This window comes from Miniopterus natalensis, chromosome 15 (assembly GCF_054644295.1).
Source record: "Miniopterus natalensis isolate mMinNat1 chromosome 15, mMinNat1.hap1, whole genome shotgun sequence".
In the NCBI taxonomy this organism is placed as follows: domain Eukaryota; kingdom Metazoa; phylum Chordata; class Mammalia; order Chiroptera; family Miniopteridae; genus Miniopterus; species Miniopterus natalensis.
In genome coordinates, this window is record NC_142095.1 from 10,960,388 (window position 1) to 10,981,231 (window position 20,844).

Genomic DNA, 20,844 nt, shown 5'->3' on the forward strand with positions numbered 1-20,844 from the left:
GCCTCCAGTTACTATTCCTACACTTGCAACATTTCACAAGTTTTACAAGAATGTTTTACAAGTGACTATGTTTACACTTGTAGAATCTTACAAGAATGTTTTGATCCAACAACTCTGATGTGTGATAAATAAAATGAATAATTAAGCTCCCCCACCCCCTACTTTTCCACTCACATTGGGTAGAGTTCTCTCTCTCACTCAAGCACGCACTGGCTGGATGTGCCTGTCGCCATCTATAAAACAGAAATGCCTTCTCCACCTGGCAGGGCGTGGAGCACGTCGGAGAAGACAGGAGCCTGGGCGTGAACTCCGGGTTAATGTACAGACACTGACAGTCTTTGTTCCTCCTCAGGCCCTCAGCTTTCTAATCTTTGCCCAAGGCGGTGCCCTCATATTGGGTGGGGCTCCCTGAGCCCCAGCTGTTTCAGGTTTGGGGCAAGGCCACAGAATGTTGATTTCCAATGAAACCCGTGGAGGGCACGGCTGCAGGGAGTGGGGTGCGACCCCACCCCCACCCTCGGAGGCCTCAGCAACACCTTTTCAGGGAACATCACAGCTTCTGCTCCCCTCTAGGAAGCCTTTTCCAAGGTTTTCCCCAGACTCTGAGCTAAGACTTACCATTTTGGTTACTCTCGAAAGGAAAATAAAGCTGGAGACAGATGGAGACTTGGGGTGTGGGAGGGAGGCATCCCAGGCTTGAAGGTTCCATGGGGACACCAGCGGATTTCTTGAGTTCAGTTCTTTCCTGCGACACAGGAACATGGGTTAACATTTTTTTTTTTTTTTTTTGGCTCCTCCTGATGACCTCTCCGCTTGCCTGAGGTGCACGTCCCTGCTTTCCAGGCCCTAGAAATGAGGAACTTTGTCTCTGGTCCATGAAGGATTTGGATTTGGATTCTTTCCACTTACGTTTTGGTCCAGCTCACCCTCGCCTAATGTCCACAGCAGGAGGGTCACTCAAGGCCATGGGTGCTGTCCCTGCTGAGGCTGACTGTTTGGCTCCTCCCTTCAGAGCAGGGATACCAGCGCCTCGAAGTCTTTTCTGACTTAGCAGCAGGTTCCACCCCTATTGCTCACTATCTCCGTTCCCCCCACTCCTCCACTTTCAACAGTTTCTGATTGACTCTTGTATGTTAGAGCAGATCGAGCCCAAGAACAGGGAGAATGTTTTACCGAACATTCTGGGCTTCGTTACTACCTGTCTCCTTTTGTTCCTCTGTTTTGGTTTTTTAGGGAACATACATAACCTGTGATATCTGTGATAGGATCCCCGTTAGCGATTCAGGGCGCATCACTGGACACGTTCCAGGACCCCGTTTTCTCGTGTGGCGCAGGATGCTGGGTGAAATGCTCTTCAGGGTTCCTGGAAGTTTACTTCTGTGCTGGTTACTCCATGATCTAAACACCGAAGCCAGCTCCCTTCTTTCAGGTTGAATCTTCCCCAGAGGCCGGGGAAGCGTTTCATTCCTGATGGTTTCAGAAACGTTACTGCCACGCAGATCGAGGGCCTCTGAGTTCTCTTAAAACGAACAGTGAAAGTGACTGGTTTTCCTTTCACCCTTTTTCTAACCAGTATTTTGGGTTCGTGCTGTACCGAACGGTGCTTCCTGAGGACTGCGTCGACCCCACCCCCCTCACGGCACCCTTCGGGGGCGTCCACGACCGGGCCTATGTCTCTGTGGATGGGGTAAGAATTGTCTCTGAGCTGCGTGTCTGCCCCGCAAGGGGATGTGTGTTCTCCCAGTGACATGGAATTTGAGACCTTTGCCCACTTTTTCAACCTCAGGCTCTGCCCCTTCTCATGTTGGCCCTTAGCTGTGCCCCTCATTTGCCCACATGGCCTCACTCACGCTCCACCTGCCTGGAATCACTCCCTCACCCATTTTTTGGGGGGTGGGGGGCATTAATTCTCACCCAAGGATATTTTTTCCATTGATTTTCAGAGAGAGTGGAAGGGCAGGACGAAGGGAGGAGGGGAGAGAGAGAGAGAGAGAGAGAAACACATCGATTGGTTGCCTCCTGCACCCCCTGACCAGGGCCAGGGATGGAGCCTGCAACCCAGGTACGTGCCCTTGACTGGGAATCGAACCTGTGACCCTTTGGTGCACAGGCCAACGCTCTAACCACTGAGCAACACCAGCCAGGGCCCCCTCACCTGTTGTAACCTGGAGGGCCCTGCTCAAGGCCCTACCTTCTTGGAGACCTTTCTGATCTCCCCAGTCCAAGGCCATCCTTTCTGACTGACCACCGCATGTCACCCATGTCTTCTTGGCTCCTTGAGGACAGGGTCCATTTTGTATGTACCAGAGTGGGTAGTGACTCATTTATGAAAATTTATATTCTGAAGGATTGTTCATGATAATTATAGCTAAAATCCACAAAGAACTTTGGTTCTTTGATATGTGTTAGGATTTCCGTTCCTCACACTGAAATGTTCACATGCAAATCTCTTCTACACATGAAGAGATTTTCCTAACCAAGAAAATTGGTTCAGAAAATTTTAAATGAAAATATTTCCATTCTGTTGTCATTGGCGGCTTTATTTTCAGTGGGAGCAAGTTTCTAAGACATTATGTGTAGAATGATGACAGTTGTTTCTTAGATTTCAATCTAGGAATTGTGTTAGTGAATTATGGTCAGGAACATTAATTTCTTTTTAAATCTCATCTTTTAAAAAATTAGGAATATGTTGCTGCTAAAATGCCTGTTGTTTTCTTTCATTCTATTATATATTTTTAGTGGTTAATGCATCATATCAGGTGTTTGAGGTGAGAATACTCCACCTAACTCTCTGATTTTTATCCCATTTTTCTGATTTTGTCTCAGCTCAGCATGGTGCTTAGAAGCTATTTTTTTATGACTGCCTTTTGTGCTAGAAGAACACAAGGAGGTTCCTGTGATAGGAATCCTCCCCTGGCATGTTTCGCCTCCATTCCCTTTCTTTTTTTTCTTCTTTTTTTAAAATTTATCTTTATTGTTGAAAGTATTACAGGTGTCCCATTTTTCCCCTCCAATTGACCCCCTCCACCTCACTCCCACCCCCTCCCCAGGCCTTCACCCCGTTATTGACTGTGTCCATGGGTTATGCATATATGCATATAACTTCTTTGGTTAATCTCTTCCCACCCTCCATCCCCTTCCCTCTTTCCCCTGAAATATGATCGTCTGTTGCATGCGTCAATGTCTCTGGATCTATTTAGTTTGTCAGATTCTTTTGTTCATTAGCTTCTTCTTAAAGAAGACCCTTCAACATTTCCTTTAGTGCTGGTTTGGTGGTGATGAACTCTTTTAACTTTTCCTTGTCTGAGAACCTCTTTATCTGACCTTCAGTTCTAAATGATAGCTTTGCTGGGTAGAGCAATTTTGGTTGTAGGTCCTTGTTTTTCATCACTTTGAATATTTCTTGTTACTCCCTTCTGGCCTGCAAGGTTTCTGTTGAGAAATCAGCTGACAGTCGTATGGGTGCTCCCTTGTAGGTAACTAATTGCTTTTCTCTTGCTGCTTTTAAGATTCTCTCTTTGTCTTTAACCTTTGGCATTTTAATTATGCTGTGTCTTGCTGTGGGCCTCTGTGGGTTCCTCTTGTTTAGGACCTTCTGTGCTTCCTAGACTTGTAAGTCTATTTCTTTCCCCGGGTAGGCGAAGTTTTCTGTCATTATTTTTTCATACAGGTTTTCAATTTCTTGCTCTTTCTTCTCCTTCTGGCACCCCAATAATACGAATGTTGGGCTGCTTGAAGTTGTCCCAGAGGCTCCTTATACTGTCTTCATATTTCTGGATTCTTTTTTCCTTTTGCTCTTTTGGTTGGGTATTTTTTGCTTCCTCGTGTTCCAAATTGCTGATTTGATTCTCAGCGTCCTCTACTCTACTGTTGATCCCCTGTAAATTATACTTCATTTCAGTTTGTGTAGCCTTCATTTCTGATTGGTACTTTATGATGTCATCGATGGTCTCACTTGTTTTCTTAATAGTCTTACTAATATCCTGGAGCATCCTTATAACCATAATTCTGAACTCTGTATCTAGTAGCTTGCTTGGCTCTATTTCATTTAGTTCCTTTTCTGGAGATTTCGTCTGTTCTTTCCTTTGTGACATGTTTCTTTGCCTCCGCATTTTGGCTGCTTCCAGGTGTTTGTTTCTATGTATTAGGTAGAGCTGCTATGTCTCCTGGAATTTGTAGAGTGGCTTTGTATAGTAGGTGTCCTGTAGGGTCCAGTGGCTCAGCCTCCCCAGTCTCCTGAGCTGGGCCTTCCAGGTGCTCCCCTGTGTGGGCTGTGTGCACTGTCCTGTTGTAGTTAAGCCTTGGTTGCTGTTGGCATCGCTGGGAGGAATTGACCCCCAGGCCAGTCGTCTGTGAGGACCAGCTGCAACTACAGCCAAAGAGCTGCTGTGCTGGAGACACCCTTATGGAGCAGGATTTACTTCAGTGGAGCTTTGGTGTTCACCAAGTGTGCCCCTTGAGTGTGTCACTGGTGGATGTAGTAGGGTTGTAATCCAGTGTGGTTGAGTCTGACCACCAGGTGCACTGTCTCTGGGACCTCCCAGGAGATGCAAAGTCAGCCTCTGCCAGTGCCTTGCCCAGGGCCACTCAGCATGAGCTACACAGCAAATGGTAGTTGGCTGCTACTTGTGCTGGGCTTGAAGGTGCCCAGGAGAGGCCAAGCTATGAACCAATGCAGGCTGCCACTAGTGCTAGTCTGGGGCCACTTATCAAGCTGTATGGGGCAAGCTGCTGCTTGTTTGAGAGATTTTAGGAAAGTCCTAAGCATGAGGCTCAAGTGGCCGCTTGCACAGAAAAGCCCCTAGAAATGGCCTGGATGAGCCTGCAGGTGGGGGGGGCAGGGCCTCCGGGAATCAGGGGGCGGGGCCAAAGGCGTGAGTCAGGTGCTGGCGATTCAAACATGGCGCCTGCCTGCCGGCTGTGTGCGGGGAGGACTCGCCAAAGGAGCCATGACCTCTGCCAGCCCTTCTGCCTGGGAGGAAGCCGCCCCTCCAGCTCTCGCCCGGATTCCAGGCAGGTTAGTTCCTCCCCGAGTGTCCCGGGTCCTTTCAGGCTGCTGCCCGGCGCTGGGCTCAGAGGGAACACGTCTGAGTGAGTCCATCCACGGGCCCTTTACCCAAAGCTGTGGGGACGTCTCTTCCTGGCCCTGGAGCCCTGGGATGCAGGCCCAATGTGGGGCTGGGACCCCTCCCTCCTCCCTCCTCCAGGAAACCTCTGCCACCAAGATGTCCTCCAGGGTTGACCCCGCGGCACTGGGTGTGGGCCCGCTGCTGCGTCTCCACAGTTCAGCCCCAACCCACCTGCGTCTCCACCTCTCCTACCAGTCTCAATGCTTTTTCAGTTCCCTGGTTGTAGGGCTTCTGTTCAGCCTGATGTCAGGAGGTTCTGAGTGATGGTTGTTCTGTATTTTAGTTGTAATTGGTTGCAGGAGGCAGCAGGTGCAGCTGCTACCTACGCCGCCATCTTGTTTCTCTACCTCCATTCCCTTTCTATTAAAAATAGACATGAAGCTAAACATTCCAGAGCAGGGGAAACCAGTCTACACCTTTCCTCGCTGACAGCTGTCTGGCAACTTTCTTGTTTAGAAAGCCGTGACTGGAGGAAGTTGGCCACCTGGCCAGTGACTTGGACTAAGGGGCCATCAAACATTTCCTCCCCAGTCTGGTGACACTTCAAGGCAGGAATGAGTGCTGAATCAACTGAGCCAGCTGCCTCTCTGCTGACCTTCTCACCTTAGGTAATTCTCACTTGGCATTGAACCCACAGGTTCCCCAAGGAATCCTTGACCGAAGCTTTGAGACCACTCTGAACATAACAGGGAGAGCTGGAGCCACCCTGGACCTTCTGGTGGAGAACATGGGACGGGTGAACTATGGCCATTTCATCAATGATTATAAGGTACGACCAGCCTCACTGTTAGGAGCGGGGTTCAGAGGTTGTCAGGACTGTGCCTATGCCATCAGAGGAAGGTTTTGTAAATCTATTTAAAAATGCTCACTCAGCCCGGCCGGGCGTGGCTCAGCGGTTGAGCGTCGACGTAGGATCCAGGTGATCAGGGTTCAATTCCTGGTCAGGGCACATGCCCGGGTTGTGGGCTCGATCAATGACTCTCTCACCATTGATGTTTCTATCTCTCTCTCTCCCTTGCCTTTCCTCTCTCTGAAATCAATAAAGATATATTTTTTAAAAAATAATAAAAATAAAAATGCTCACTCATAATCTTTCCCTCCAGCCCTGTTAACATAGAAGCAATTCTTAAAAGCACACTTTGACCCTGGCTGGTGTGGCTCAGTTGGTTGGGCGTTGTCCTGTGCCCGGAAAGGTTGCCGGTTCGATTTCTGGTCTGGGCACATGCCCGAGTTGTGTAGGAGGCATGAAGGAGGCAGCAATCAATGTTTCACTTTCACTTTGAATCTCCCTTCCTAGGAACCTCTTTAAAAAAAAATCAAATTTTTAAAATATTTTTTAAAAAAAGCATACATACTTTGTCAACTTGGATGAGTGAACCTACCCTGATTTGTTTTGCAACCTAGAAGTCGGGTTATTTTGAAGACCTGTTTTCCTCTGCAGGTGATGAGACAGTCGAGCTTTACAGACAGAGCCCTTCCCTTGCTTTTGAGTTCAGTCATCCTGTAGAAATAAACAGGAGGAAACCACTCCACTGTGCTTTTCCTTTGCTTATAAAACGCACCTAACTCTTGAGAGGCACTCCCTTGCCAGCAGAGCCAGCTTAGCATTGGGTCTGCTCTGTTTTCTGGGTGTGGACGATCCATGACACTCGAGTTGTGCAAAGCCTTGGTGCACTGCCTCTCGCCTCTGTGCCCAAGTGTCTAGTCCAAATATGTTTTTCTCACACATATTTTTAAAGCATTACTCAACAAACATTTCTTAAGCTCACACTTTGTGCCAGGTGCTTCAGGGAATGCAGAGATGTTGAGATTGATCCTCTGCTATCTCACCATCTGCTAGAGGAGAGAAGGCCTGCACCCAGGGAATTAGAGCACCACCCTGTCTAGGACAGGACAAGTGTCGGGCTATTTCCCATCCCTCTTTGTGGCAGCTCAGAGTGAAGGCAATTATAGCCTTAGGGAATGGCCATGCCGGGGCTACCTTTGTCTCCAATAGAAATGTCCCTGTTACAGGCTCTAATTAGTGGCCGTCCTACCTGGCTCTCACCAGCACCCCTACGCTGTGTACCCTACAGTCTGTTAGTCACGTAGTAGCCATCTCAGTTATCAGATCGCTGTCATAGTATTGCAGTGCTTGTGTTCAAGTAACCCTCATTTTACTTAGTAGTGGCCCCAAAGCTCAAAAGTATTGATGCTGGCAATTCAGATGTACCAAAGAGAAACCCTAAAGTGCTTCCTTTAAGTGAAAAGGTCTGTATGTATAGGGGAGAGCACAGTATGTATAGGGTTAGGTACTACCCGTGGTTTCAGGCATCCGTGGGGGTCCTGGAACAAATGCCCCACGCATAAGGAAGGACTATTGCATCAAAGTATTCTCGTGCATATTGTCTCATTTAGTCCAACAGGTAAGCGGCCTCAGGTGTGATCATCCTTGTGAGTACGGCTGAGTAGCACAAGGTCAAGACTTGCTTGCTCTGGGTTATACGTTAGGGGCAGAGTCTCCCCTCCTTCCCTCTACAGTGAGCCGAATGTTCCTTTGCATTCCTCAGATTCCAACTTTTCTTCCATTCTAGCAATGGCTCTGAATCAAACACTGAAAACTGGGGATGTGGGGGTTAAACACTCTAGTTAGCTCAGCCCCCTTTCTGTAGAAGCAGAACGCTGGGCCTTTTATGGGGACATCTTGTCTGCAAAGGAGAGAGAAAGCTGCGGCTTGGGAAACACGTCTCTTCCCAAGGCAGTGTGACTCTTCCTAAGCCAGATCTGTGTCACTTGGGTGTACGACACTGAGTCTCATTTACTGGTGGTGTTTCATATCCCACTTTGCTTTTCCCAGAAATTCAGGACTGGAACACAGACACACTTAACACCTTTTCCTCCCCACCCCAGCTCATTGCCCTGTTTCTCCTTTGCAGGGTCTGGTTTCTAACCTGACCCTCAACTCCAGTATCCTCACGGACTGGATGATCTTCCCACTGGACACTGAGAACACGGTGTGCCACCTGGGAGGCTGGTACGGCAATGCCAGAAGCTGCCGTGGTGAAGCCTGTGCCTACAGCTCATCTAACTACACACTCCCGGCCTTTTACGTGGGGAACTTCTCCATTCCCAGTGGAATCCCAGACTTGCCCCAGGACACCTTTATCCAGTTTCCCGGATGGACCAAGGTAGGTGTCGTCATAGGAAGTGTTTGAATTCAAAGCCTCAAGCATCTGGTGTTTAGTGTTTGAGTGAGAAGGAATCAAAAAGAGTTGCTCATGAGATGCCACGTGGCAGTCTGGGGAGTGGAGAACTTTCTCTGTTAGTGTAGCCATTCCTCAGGAGCGGGACCATGGCAGATCTGTAGGGATTCAATGGCCAGCTTGGAGGCGGCACCATCTACCCCATTTGTGTCGACTGATAATTGCCTTTAGCAAATGGCACCTTTTCTGCTTCCTCTAAGAAAACTTGTAGCCCCTTTGGATACTGATTATGAGCGGTGCTCCCTCTTTACTCTGAAGAAAACCTGGCCCAGGCAAAGGGGTGAATCTCTGGGAGGGCCCGTTTTTCTTTCGTCCATGCCTAATTCCTTATTCCCATAACACCCCCCACCTTCACACGGCCCCGGGCCCGGGGACATCCACCTCTGCCTACATGATCCTCAACTCTTTCTTGGCCATGCTACCCCCCAGTCACTCTCCTTTGTTCTTTGAAGACATTAGGATGTCTTCCTTCACTGTCATTTTCTCCATTTCAAGTCCTATTTTCATCTTAAGATGACCTTGTCATGATCACTCAGTTATTCATTCAGTAAAGCTTTTTTCAGTGGCTACTATATGTCAGACTTTGTGCCGAGCACTAAGGAATAATGATACAGGGTGGGACAAGAATAGGTTTACAATCGTGAGTACAAAGAACAGTTTATTTTTGTATTATTATTTATGAATTATACTATTATTTCCCATGCCCCACCCTGTATAGAAAACCAGGTGTGGTCCTTGCCCTCATGGAACTTACAGACTAGTTGGGAGAAGACCGAATCATATAGTAACCCAAATTAAGTGGTAAAACTGTAGCTGCAGTGGGAACTAAGAAGAGATATTGGGAGTTGATAATAATTGGAGCATTTGGCCTTGTCAGGGAGGTCGGGAAAGCCTTACTCTGGGAGGTGATGCTTGAGAGATATGAAAGATAAATAAGAATTAACATGGCAAAATGAGAGAGGGACATGTTCCAGGCAGAGGAGATAACATGTGCAAAGGCCATGTGCTTAGAGGGGAAAGGGCAAGTGTGAGGAAGGACACGAATGTGTGAAACACAGAAAGGGGAGCCTGGTTCAGAGAAGAGGCTAGAAAGTGGGTAGAGGCCAGATTGGAACAGGCCAATTTAGTCGCATTCAAATTTTGTCTTTATGTTGAGAGCCACTGAAGCAGGAGAGTGACATGACATGATTGTGATGTGACAGACCTCTCTGACCCTAGTCTGCAGAACGGGTTGGGTGGGAGATGACATCAACTATTCAAGAGATGTTTGAAGTTAAATCCATAAGATGTAATGATCGATTGGATAGGGGGGTGGTTAAAGAAAAGATCACAGCCCAGGTGACTCTTAGATTCCAGACTTGCAGCTGGGCAGATGGTACCATTTACCGAAAGAAGAAACTTCAGAAGAGGACTTGGGCTGGGACGGTGAGAGCATGAGTTTGGGTTTGGACAGAGTGAATTTGAGGAGCCTTTGAGAATAGCTCTGAGGAGATACTGGAGGAGAGCCACTGGAGCCAAGGGTTGGGAATTGAGAGGAGGGACCTGGGCTGGAAATATACGTACCAGGTCATTTGCATATGGGTGGCTGGTCTTTGAGAGATACAAACGTGACAGAGGCGGAGGGGGGAGACCCAGGAAGTAAGAGGAAAAGGGCATTTATGCTGCCGGGAGGACATGTGAAGTGAAGACAGAAGCCCTTCTGCTGGCTTAGCAATGGGGAGGCCCCTGGGACTCCCCCGGGTGCTCTGCAGGGCACTGAAGCCAGATCGCATGCTCCTGAGGAGTGCAGGGGAAGGGAACGAACCCATGAACGTACGTGTGGCTACTAGAATATAAACATTCTTTTTGGAATGTGTGGCCGAAAAAGAAAAATATATATTAGTATCTGGGAGAGAAGAGAGCAAAAGATGCACAGGGATTGTGTTTAATCAATGCCTTGGTATGCTTTTTGCTTTCTAAATGTTTGTGGAAATACATAATTGGGGACTGCTGGGGGACCTCTCCGGCGCCCTCGTCAGGGCCACGGTCCCCTCACTGCAGCCCCTGAGGCCCTCAGCTTGCCCAGCAGTCCCCGGTCTGTCTCCTGCCCCTCCCTCAGCTGGCCTTTTCTGACCTTCACTGTCCTTGGGCCACTTCTTCCTCCCGCCTCCGGCCCGCGCTGAGGACTCACCCTGCTGTCAGGTGTAACTCCTTTGTTCCTCAGCTTCCTGTCACGGGCACCTCTCTGCCTCCCCCCTCGCTTCCTGCCCCGTGGCCTCTAGGAGGAAGTCTCCGCTCTGAATCCCCTCCCCACCTTCCCCCTCCAGGCCCAGATCCCGCTCTCATACTCCCTCCTCCCACATTTGTCAGCCTTTCAGTCTTCTCTGCCGCCTCCCGTGTTGCAGCTAAGAAGTGGCGTCTGGGGTCTTTAGGACCCGAACCCAAAGTAGAGCCCTCCCTGGGGTTCCCATTCTAGCTCCTGGCCAGCTCCCTTTTTTCCTCACCCCCTTCTTCCCCCCCTCCCTCTGGGTGCTCGGCTGTGCCTTGTCTTCCCCTTGTTCATACCTTTTCACTCCCTCATTCTGCCCACCGAGCCCTCACAGTCATTGTCAAGGCTGGCACTGGCCCCCCTGAAACCTCCCTAGACCCTCAGTCCAGGAAAGGATGGGCCCGTCCTCTTTGGAGGCCCTCTGTGCCCCACCTGGACTCAGCATCATGATGCTTCATCACACTCGGGTCGGGTCGGAACCTCGGTTTCGTCCACTGAGTCATGAGCTTCGGGAGGGGCATTTTGGCAGCGCCCAGCTTACTCTCCAGCCTGCCCTCCTCCTGCGCCCGGGAGCTCCGTAAATGCTTTCGGGCAAACAGGTGCACAAATGCCCGTGTTGCTGAACCCTGGGAAGAAAGCAAACGGGAGGAAGAGGGGTTTTGCTGGGTGCCGTGCATGCAGGGCCAAGGCAGAGGAGAAGACCCGAGCACAAGTCATCGCTCCCCAAGTGTGTCGACTTAGTGCCTTAAGAGGAAGACCTCTGCAGAGATGCAAAGCAGCAAGAGAACCTGTCCTTCACAGGGATTCTCAGAAGGGCTGGGTGGCTCAGCTAGAGCTTGAAATGGGCCGGAACGATGGAAGGCCCTTTGTCAGAACTTGTCAGGGAAGGAATTTCAGGTGGGAGAATAGTAGAAGCAAAGGTGCAGAAATGGAAAAGCAAGGGGACATTTTGGAGGTCAGAGGTGATTCACCTTGGCCAGGTCATAAGGATGTCATACCCAAGAGTTACAGACCCTGCAGTCTGCTCAGAACGTTAGAGATACTATCTCCATAATCAAGAGTGGCACATGTGGTAGAATGTCATATCATTATCTCCAGTTTGCAGATGAGCAGATAGAGGCTCAGAGAGGTACGAGGTACGGAAGTAGGTGGTGAGCCCCAGGTCTGCCTGAGTTGAAGGCCCATGTGAAGAGAAAGAAAGGCAGGCGGTACCCAACTAGGCCTCAACAGCCACCCAAGAGCTCTCTGATTATCCAGGCAGGGCCTCTTGACTTATTTCATCAGTCTGATGAATGCTCTGCACCTTCATGCTTGAAAAGTACAATTACACACAATGTTTGTGAATGTGTCAGAGGGTTCAGGCCCCCCAGAAGTTCGTCTAATCCATATGTCCACTCAAAAACTGGTACACAGACGTCCACACCAGCATTATCCAAAGTTGCCAAAAGGCGGAAAAACCCAAATGTTCATCAACTGATGAGTGAATAGTCAACGTGGTATATCTTTATAAGGGACTGTCACTCGGCAGTGAAAAGAAACGAAGTACTAATATATGGTACAACGTGGATGAACCTTGAAAACATGCTCAATGAAAGAAGCCAGTCACAAACCTTACATATGATATGATTCCATTTTTATGAAATGCCCAGAGCTGGCAAATCTTTAGACACAGGATGGTTAGTGGTTGCCTAGAGCAGGTAAAGGGGAGAAGGGAAGTGTTGGGGTGAAGGATGGGGCATCACTGCTAAAGGGTGCAGGGTTTCTTTTTGGAGTGATGGAAATATTCTAGAATTGATTGTGGTGACAGTTGCATAGCTCTGTAGTATACTAAAAACCACTGAATTATACAGTTTAAATGAGTGAATTGTATGTAAGGCTTTACACACACACACACACACACACACACATCCATCCAGAGGATTCTGTTATTTGCTGGCGAGCAGTGGTCCTTGGTGCTGAGAACTGCCCCTGGCCAGCTCCTGAGGCTCTGAATCACAGCACACACAGAACAGATGGATTGCACTCTCCCACGGGGCACTGAGGTCGGACTTTTGGAAGAATGGGCACTTTGGTGGCTGTGGGGTGTGGGGTGTGGGGGTGAGGATGGGCTGAATGACCATTTCCAAGCCTCTGTCTCCTGGCACACTAACCCTCCTCCATCGGGGCGGCCCTGTCAAGGCCCTTGCCTCCAGCCTCTTGGCTTATTATGCTGTTTACTGGCTGTAAAGAAACTACCCTGATTTAGTGAATGAAGCCACTGGTAAGAATGATTCATGAGATAAAAAATCACTTCTGATCACTTTGGCTTTGCTTGAGTCGGATGTGGCTTTCTGGGTAAATGCCTGAACATCAGCTGGGATTTCAGTGGGAGACGATTGGACGTGTTTTGCTCTATCCCAGGCCAGCAAGTGTCAACACAGAATTCTTGTCTGACCACAAGCTCCCTAAGACACGCCGTGCTCTGGCTGGGTTCTGCCAATGCAGTGACATTTGTACTGTTTATCTCTCCTCCAGATGGGGGTGGGTAAACCTCATATTAATGTCCTCTGCAGCCTTCCTGCATTTTTAGCCCCTTGTTGTAGCCTTGGGTGTATAACAGAGCATGTCCCATTTTTCCTCAACCAGAATTAGGCGTTGAAAAGCTAAGAATCAAAATAGAATACTGACTAAAAATGTAGTTTTATTTTTTAAAGGCAAACATTACCTCTTTCAAGGTGTTAAAAGAAAAAAAAATCACGAAATAAAAGAATTTATAACAAAGCCAGAAATTCCTTTTGTCACCAGTCCTGTCCTAAGGACTGGTTACCCAAAAGACCAAATGATCAGAGGGTTGGAACTTTCAGCCCCACCCCCCCAACCTCTGGGGTAAGGTTGAGATGGGAGTCTGGAGATGGAGCTCTATAGAAACTCTAGAACAAGGAAATTTGGACATCTGGGTCGCTGAGCACGCCCAGATGTTGGGAGGTGCACCTGAAGAGGGCTGGAAGCTGTACACCCCACCCCCATACCTTGCCCTATGCATCCCTTCCATCTGCCCCTCCCTGAGTTGTACCCTTTATAATAACCCATAAATACAAGTAAAATATTTTCCTGAATGCTCTGAGCCATTCTAGCAAATTATTAAACCTAAGGAGGGGAGGTTAATTTATAGCTTGCTGTTCAGAAGCACAGGTAGCTTGAGACCTGCAACTGGTGTCTGAGTGGGGCCAGTCTTAGGGGACTGGGCTCTCTAACTTGTGGTATCTGACTTCAGCTCTAGGTAGATGGTTCCAGAAATGAGTTGTTGGATACCCAGTTGGAGTCAAAGAATTGGAGAATTGGTCAAAGTCAAAGAAAATATCTCAGAAAGAGTGAGGAGCAGAGTGGTGGAAAATACAGTTAAAACGGTGGTTTTGTGGCCTCGTGTATCAAGGAATTTGGAGATGACCTTGAGAACTTTGTAGAACTAGGGGAGGTTTTAAGCATCAGAGTTATGAATGGATGTGGCAACAGTGTGTAGAATGTGTCAGAGAGAAGTACTTAATGACTGGCTGTTGAGCATGTCAACATGATAGGCAAGGGCATTGCTAGTAGGGAAACATCGCATTTATATTCTTCCTAATTGTTACTATAGTAACCCTGTAAGAAATTGTGGACTTGAGTGGTGGTAGATGGAGAGAAGTATAAGATCTGTATAGAAAAGAAAAGGCAAGATTTGCTGAAGATTAGGTGTGGTGTTGGAGAAAGAGAAGTCAAGGAGGACTCCAGAGTTGGGGCCAAGCAACTGGAGGGATGGAGCTGTCAGTGTCTGAGGCAGGAAGACCAGGGAGAGCAGGTGAAGGATCAGGAGCTCTGTTTTGGACATAGTCAGACCCAAGTACTTACTAATCAGTCAAGAGAGGCTATCTAGTCTTGGCCTCAAAGAGGTGGCCATAAAATCTAGAAACATAGCAAAAAAAATAAAGCTGTGTTCAGTATAATGAAATAAGATCATTTATGTTTTCAGCATCCTGTGGAAAGCCTGTCGGTCTTTATAAGTCTGTATAAATCCAGAGGTGGGTTTAATGTAAGTTAAAGATAGATATTCAGTGCTTGTTATGGGACTGCAGAGGTGAGGAACCTGTCCCACGTCTGGAGTTATTAGGAAAAGGTCACAACCAGTAGAACTGACCCCAGAGTAGAAGGCGATGGGTGGGAAGGACTATTCTGTTCCCACACGCCTCTGAGGCTGTTCCTGCCAAGGCCACCAGCGCCTATGTGGTGGAATGTTACCTGGACATTTCTTGGGCCTCTTGGCATGTGACGTCTGACATGGGTGACCACTCTCTTCCTTGAAACTCTTCTCTGACTTCTGTGACCAAACTTCTCCTGGTTTTTCTTCCCCCAATTTGTTCCTTCTCAGGCTTCTCTTTTGGTTTCTATGTTTCAGGTCTCAGGGCTTGATTCTGGGCCCCCTTCTTACACTTTCAAAGGATGTCATCCCCACAGGTGTGCTGGTAACACCCAACTAGCACTTTTGAGGACCCGGAGCACCACATCCAAGCGCCTACCACTGGGGTCTTATAGGCACCTTCAGCCTGATACAGACCTGTTCCTCCTCATGACCCCACTTTTCTGCTGGAGAAGTGGTTCCAGGGAGAAAGGATGGGGCTGGGGCTTTAGTGTAGCAGTATTCACTAGGAGTTAGCCCTCACACAAGTGTGGGAGCAGCTGGGAAGGCGGGTGTTGGAAGAGGGGTCAGAGAATCGAAGGAGGAAACACTCATCAGCCCTCCTGTGCTGGTCAGGTCGGCACCTCAGGGGCATCTCAGGAGTAAGTCCAGCTACCCAAGCAGCACTTTGGGGAGCTCACAGGGGGGTCTTTGGGACTGCTGCCTTGTGAGGCTACTGCACTGTTGGCCAGCAAGGCAGCCTTCAGGAAGACGAACTGGACAAGGAGCAGAGGAGACCAAGGACGAGCTGGACCCACAGGCACCCCTGCTCCCATCAGGCCTGACTTTAGCTGTGACAGCCCCCAAGAGTGAGGGCCGCTGCTTCCCTTCCGCCTTCCCAATCTCAAGGTCCTCTTTTGGCCACTGTGACCCAGAACCCTCTAGTGGCGGAGAATTAAAGAAATGGTCCCCAGCTCTCCAAGGGGACATGCTTGATTCAGCCCAAGGGATGTGAGGGACAATTTCTTGGATACTTATGAAATGGAGTTTGAGGTATGAGAGGGGACCAGACCTCAACGTTGTCCACCTCACTTTTTGGTCAAGAGTTGGCTTGGCTCTTGCCTGGAACCAAGTGTACAGTGGGCACCACATGGGCTGTTGTTCCTTGTGGGCCGCTCACAGAGCCCTCTCGCTAATCTACCCTTGAACCTACCTACCCCCTTGACCGCAAAAGTGAAGTGTTGTTGTTCATTAATACTGTGAAAACAAGGCACCCACAGATGTTAAACTGATAAAAACCTGGTGAAGCTGCCATGGTACATACCTTTCAGGATGGACCGAGATAGCACATCCCGTGGTGAAAAAATGAGTGAAATGGTTCTGAGTACTGGGAAACTGTCATTCTTTTTCTAAATGACTTAATCCAGCCAACAGGTGGCTTTAATCACCGGCCTTCTGTGGGCATGTGGGTGCCCGGATCTTTTCATTTCAGTTGTGTGAGGAGGGCTGCCACGCACTGAGCGCTTCCCCGGTGCTGGACGCTGTGTCCACATGCACTGAGTCCTCCTGTCCTCAGTGTCCCCAGTGGCCCATATGAGTTAGGGACCTCCCAAAGTCAGACAGCCAGTAAGGGGTGAGACTAAGATTTGAACCCAGCTGGGAAATTCAGAGGGAGCTGGAATAGAGGGGGCACCTGGAGGCTGAAGAAAGACCCAAAGCTGAGCAGCTGAGTAGCTCTAAGATGAGTGACCGTGGCTGTGAACCAGGGCTCAGCACATGACAGTCATGATCGGGCCTCCTCCGGAGTTTCTCCCTCAATATACAGATGCTCCTTGACACCCCAATAAACTTGTCGTAAGTTGAAAATATCGTTAAGTTGAAAATGCATTTAATACACCTAACCTACCGAACATCATAGCTTACTTAGCCTAGCCTACATTAAATGCTCAGAACACTTACATTAGCCTACAGTTGGGCAAAGTCACCTCACACTAGGCCTATTTTATAATAATATCTTATGTAATTTATTATACATGTCGCTTTTGCACAATTTGTGAAATCAAAAAATCATAAGTTGAACCATCCTGAGTTGGGGACTGTCTGTATTTGGGTCACTGTGGGGTACAGTTCTTTACGTCTCCCTCCCCCCCTTCCTTCGCCCTTTATTCCCCCTTTCCTCTCCCACATATTCTCTCCCCCCTTCTCTCTCTCCTGCGTGTGATCTCCCCTCCTTTGCTCTCTTTCTTTGTGATAGAATGCTCCACCTGTTCAGCCAACAGTGAAGTCCTACCCGAGGAGCGAATGTAGCACCTGCAGGGAGGCTGTGCAGCCACACCCAACCATCGTCCCTATCTTTAGGAGGTTCTCTGCTCTCAGTTTTGTAGCGGAAGCAGCTTCTCCTACTCACAGAAATTGCCTTTGCAGCTTGTAGTGTCCCCTCTGCTCCTTAAAGCAGATGTGCCACTCTCACTCTGATGCTGGTGTGAAAACCATTAAAACACAGCAGTAATACAGACACCCAACTGGGTGGACCCCTGTCTCTCCCTCCCCCACCCCCACATCCTTCTGGGGTTGTTTGGGGACCGGGGACAGCTCCTGGGACCTGTGTGTCCCAGGCTGCAGGCCCTGTGCTCACCTAGTGCATGAAGACAGCATGGTCAGGACCTGCCTCTAGGAGCAGATGGCCTTGGGGGACCATTCCGCAGCTCTCTGTGTACCGAAGAGTCAGGGAGAGGCTGGTATGTAGACAGACAGTCCTCCAGAACCCAGGACAAAGTGCAGAAACTTGGCAAAACAGCCACAGTGTTATCCAGCACTGACATGTGGCTGCTGAAGGCAGTCAGAGGGATCAAACACGTTTTCCCTGCCCTGCTTGACCAGTCACCCGAGCAGGATGCTGGAGCACAGACTGGCCTGGGCCTGGTTGTCAGGCCTGGACTGTCGGGGGACAGCGCCTTCATGGCGGCGTTTCCCGCCTCCACCTGCCCTCCACCGGCTGGCCCAAGGCTCTCCTGTGCCTCAGGATTCATGAAGCTGGGGTTGATCGTTTCTTCCCCTCTCTCTCTCCAGGGTCAGGTGTGGATTAATGGCTTTAACCTTGGTCGCTACTGGCCAGCACGAGGCCCCCAGATGACCTTGTTTGTGCCACGGCACATCCTGGTGACGTCGGCCCCGAACACCATCACGGTGCTGGAACTGGAGCGTGCACCCTGCAGTGATGACGCCCCAGAACTGTGCACCGTGGAGTTCGTGGACAAGCCGGTTATCAGTGCAGCTGTGACCTACAGCCAGTTCCTTCAGGACCTGCCTGATGAAGACTCATGACAGCACCGTGTGTGACAATGAAAGCCTGGGACCTAGCCTTTCACATACCTCACATGTCCCCTTGCAGCAGCAGCATTCATTGGAGAGTTCAATTGAAAGATAGATTTAGCTTGTGCATGTTCACCTGAGGTCTCCCTGCAGCCTTGCAGTGACTGACCCACCCCTGCCAAGCGCCACCATGGCCATGTCATGGGGGTGGCAGCCCAGCAGTACATGGGTATATCTGCAGTTGGAACAGAAGCTTTCGAGGTGTTTCTGATTTCTATTTTGGAAGAATCATGTTGTCTTTTTGTGAAATAAAATTTGCACTTGTGATGTTACCGTTTTTGACGTTGGGCATATGTTAAGTGATAGGTTCTGATTTAAATCATAACCAGACTTGAGTGGGCTGAAGAAGCCACTTCACTCACTTGAGGTTCAAAGGCTTGGAAAATCGCCTTGGTTTGATCTAGTGGACTGCTGCTTTTCTGATCCTCATGTAAAGTTCAGCCTTACTTTGTGTGTTTAGATGTAGCAATTGCACCCATCCACATGCTAACACAGGCCTGTACATGTCCATAGACAATCATACACATGAGTGCATGTTCTATGTACATACACGGATATGCATGACCTGCCCAGGCAGCAGCTCTCTGTTGTTGAGCACTGTCCTATACCAGGCCCAGTTCTGGGCATGTTATATATTTTATTCGCTTGTCCCTCTCAAGGACTCTGAGGAATGTACTGTCATCTTCCCCGATTTGCCAGGACACACAGCTGTAAGTGGCAGAAACAGGGTTTGAACCCAGGTTGTCTGGCTCTAGTGTCCAGGCACGCATTGCATACGTAATATATCGATACACGCTTATGTTCCCATAGCAAAGGATTGGAACAACAAACGAAACTGTTAACATGGTCCTACCTGGGTGCTGCTCCAGAGATTGCCCACTTTTTCTCTTTTGCTTACCTGTGTTTTAAATCCTTTACAGAGATGTGTTTTTTAAGGGAGGGAGAAAGAAAAGATGTTGATGCTAATCCACAACGTATTTTCCTGATAGTACATTTCCCCCGTCTCATAGACATCAGTAACGAAGATGTGGGAATCACGGGGAGTTTGGAAACTGCGCAGCTCAGGAGCTGAGACACGCTGAGACTAGAACTTGCTGTAGGACTATTTTCCAGAGGATGTGTTTTCTCCGTGCTCTGCAGCCCTCGGGGTGAAGGAGGTGCTGCATGGCCCGGGCCTCTTGCATTACTCTGCCTTCCACTGCTAAGTTACCAAAAATGTGTGAAGTGATGCTCAAGAGCTGTACCGAGTGACAAGCTTTGGCCAGATATGTGACATGTTCCCTTTTAAAGCATTAAGTACGTCGGTGAACCGCACCTCCCCTGTCTCGGAGGCCAGCGTGGAGTCTCCAGAAGGCCCGGGCAGGGGAGCGGGATCGCCTCGCCCGGTGTGCACTTCCGTTCTCTCGCTGACCTCCAAGAACCACGCTGTAAGGGAGGCAGCAGTAAGCCCATTTTACAGATGAAACCGTTTAAAGCTTCAGCGAGAGGCAAAGCTGGATTCTAACCTGGCCTGTCCCCACCCAAAGCCAGAGTGATTTGTCCTGTCAGTGTGAGGCAAACTTTTGGTTTTTTCGCCTTTCTACAGCAACATGACTTCCCTTGTCCAGGATGTCAAGTTCTGGAAAACAGGGTACCAATGGCACCACCCTGGACTCGGCTCCCAATCCATCATCTATACTCCCTCTGAGGGGCATACATTTATCTTCTACAATGTCATTCTCCAAACGGGATGTGCCTTTAGTCTCTCCCAATTTCTGAACTCTTTTTTGTTTTTAATATATCTTTATTGATTTCAGAGAGAGGGAGAGAGAGACAGAAACATCAATGATGAGAGTCATTGATCGGCTGCCTCCTGCACGCCCCTGACTGGGGATCGAGACTGCAACCCGGGCATGTGCCCTGACTGGGAATTGAACCCCGATCTCCTGGATCACAGGTCAATGCTCAATGGCTGAGCCACGCCCGGCCGGGCTGAACTCTTGTACAGATGCTACCTTGGAAAATAAGGGCAGCCTGGCCAGTGCAGCTCTGTTGGTCAAGTGTCATCCCATGCACCAGGAGATCGCGGTTCGATTCCCGGTCAGGGCACATGCCAGGGTTGCGGGCTCGATCCCCAGTCAGGGGCGTGCAGGAGGCAGCCGGTCAATGACTCTCTCATCATCGATGTTTCTATCTTTCTCTCTCCCTCTCCCTTCCTCTCTCTCTAAAAGCAGTAAAAACATATTTTAAAAAGAAAATGATAAGGATAGTATCTTTATTGCCTGCTATGCAAATCTTTTATATTAACTTCATCTCTAAGGTGATTTTAATATTCCAGGGCTTTCTGAGCAGGCTTGTGCTAACCCAATCACAGCACTGAGGCTCTTGGAATATTACCATGTTCTCAATCATCCTTGCGATGAACGTCATGGCCTTCTCCTTCATGCTGGTGGTTATATGTATCTGAGATTTATATGACCTGCAGAACATCTTGTTTTAAAACAGCTTTATTAAAGTATAGTATCCATACCATAAAAGTCACCCATATTAAGATACAGTTTGATGAGTTATACTAAATTTATACAGTGGTGCAGCCATCTCCACAGTCCAGTTTTAAAACACTTCCTTCACCCCGGGAAGTTTTCTCATGCAGGAACTGTTCATTTCCACCCCCACACCAGGCAAGCCACCAATCTCTTTTCTGTCTCTCTGGTTCACCTTTTAGGAATGTCCTATAACCGGGTC

The 20,844-nt window shown here is 48.9% G+C and overlaps 1 protein-coding gene across 1 annotated transcript in view; it reads left to right on the top strand.

Moving 5' to 3' along the window:
• The window catches only part of GLB1 (galactosidase beta 1), a 59,267-nt gene extending 40,875 nt beyond the window's left edge, over positions 1 to 18,392 (top strand). Inside the window, exons 13-16 of the mRNA XM_087824894.1 lie at positions 1,574 to 1,687; positions 5,767 to 5,898; positions 8,045 to 8,296; positions 17,818 to 18,392. Of these exons, the coding sequence (XP_087681020.1) occupies positions 1,574 to 1,687; positions 5,767 to 5,898; positions 8,045 to 8,296; positions 17,818 to 18,072 (753 nt within the window). The 3' untranslated portion in view covers positions 18,073 to 18,392. The remainder of the gene's footprint in view (positions 1 to 1,573; positions 1,688 to 5,766; positions 5,899 to 8,044; positions 8,297 to 17,817) is intronic.
• The last annotated feature ends 2,452 nt before the right edge of the window (positions 18,393 to 20,844 follow it).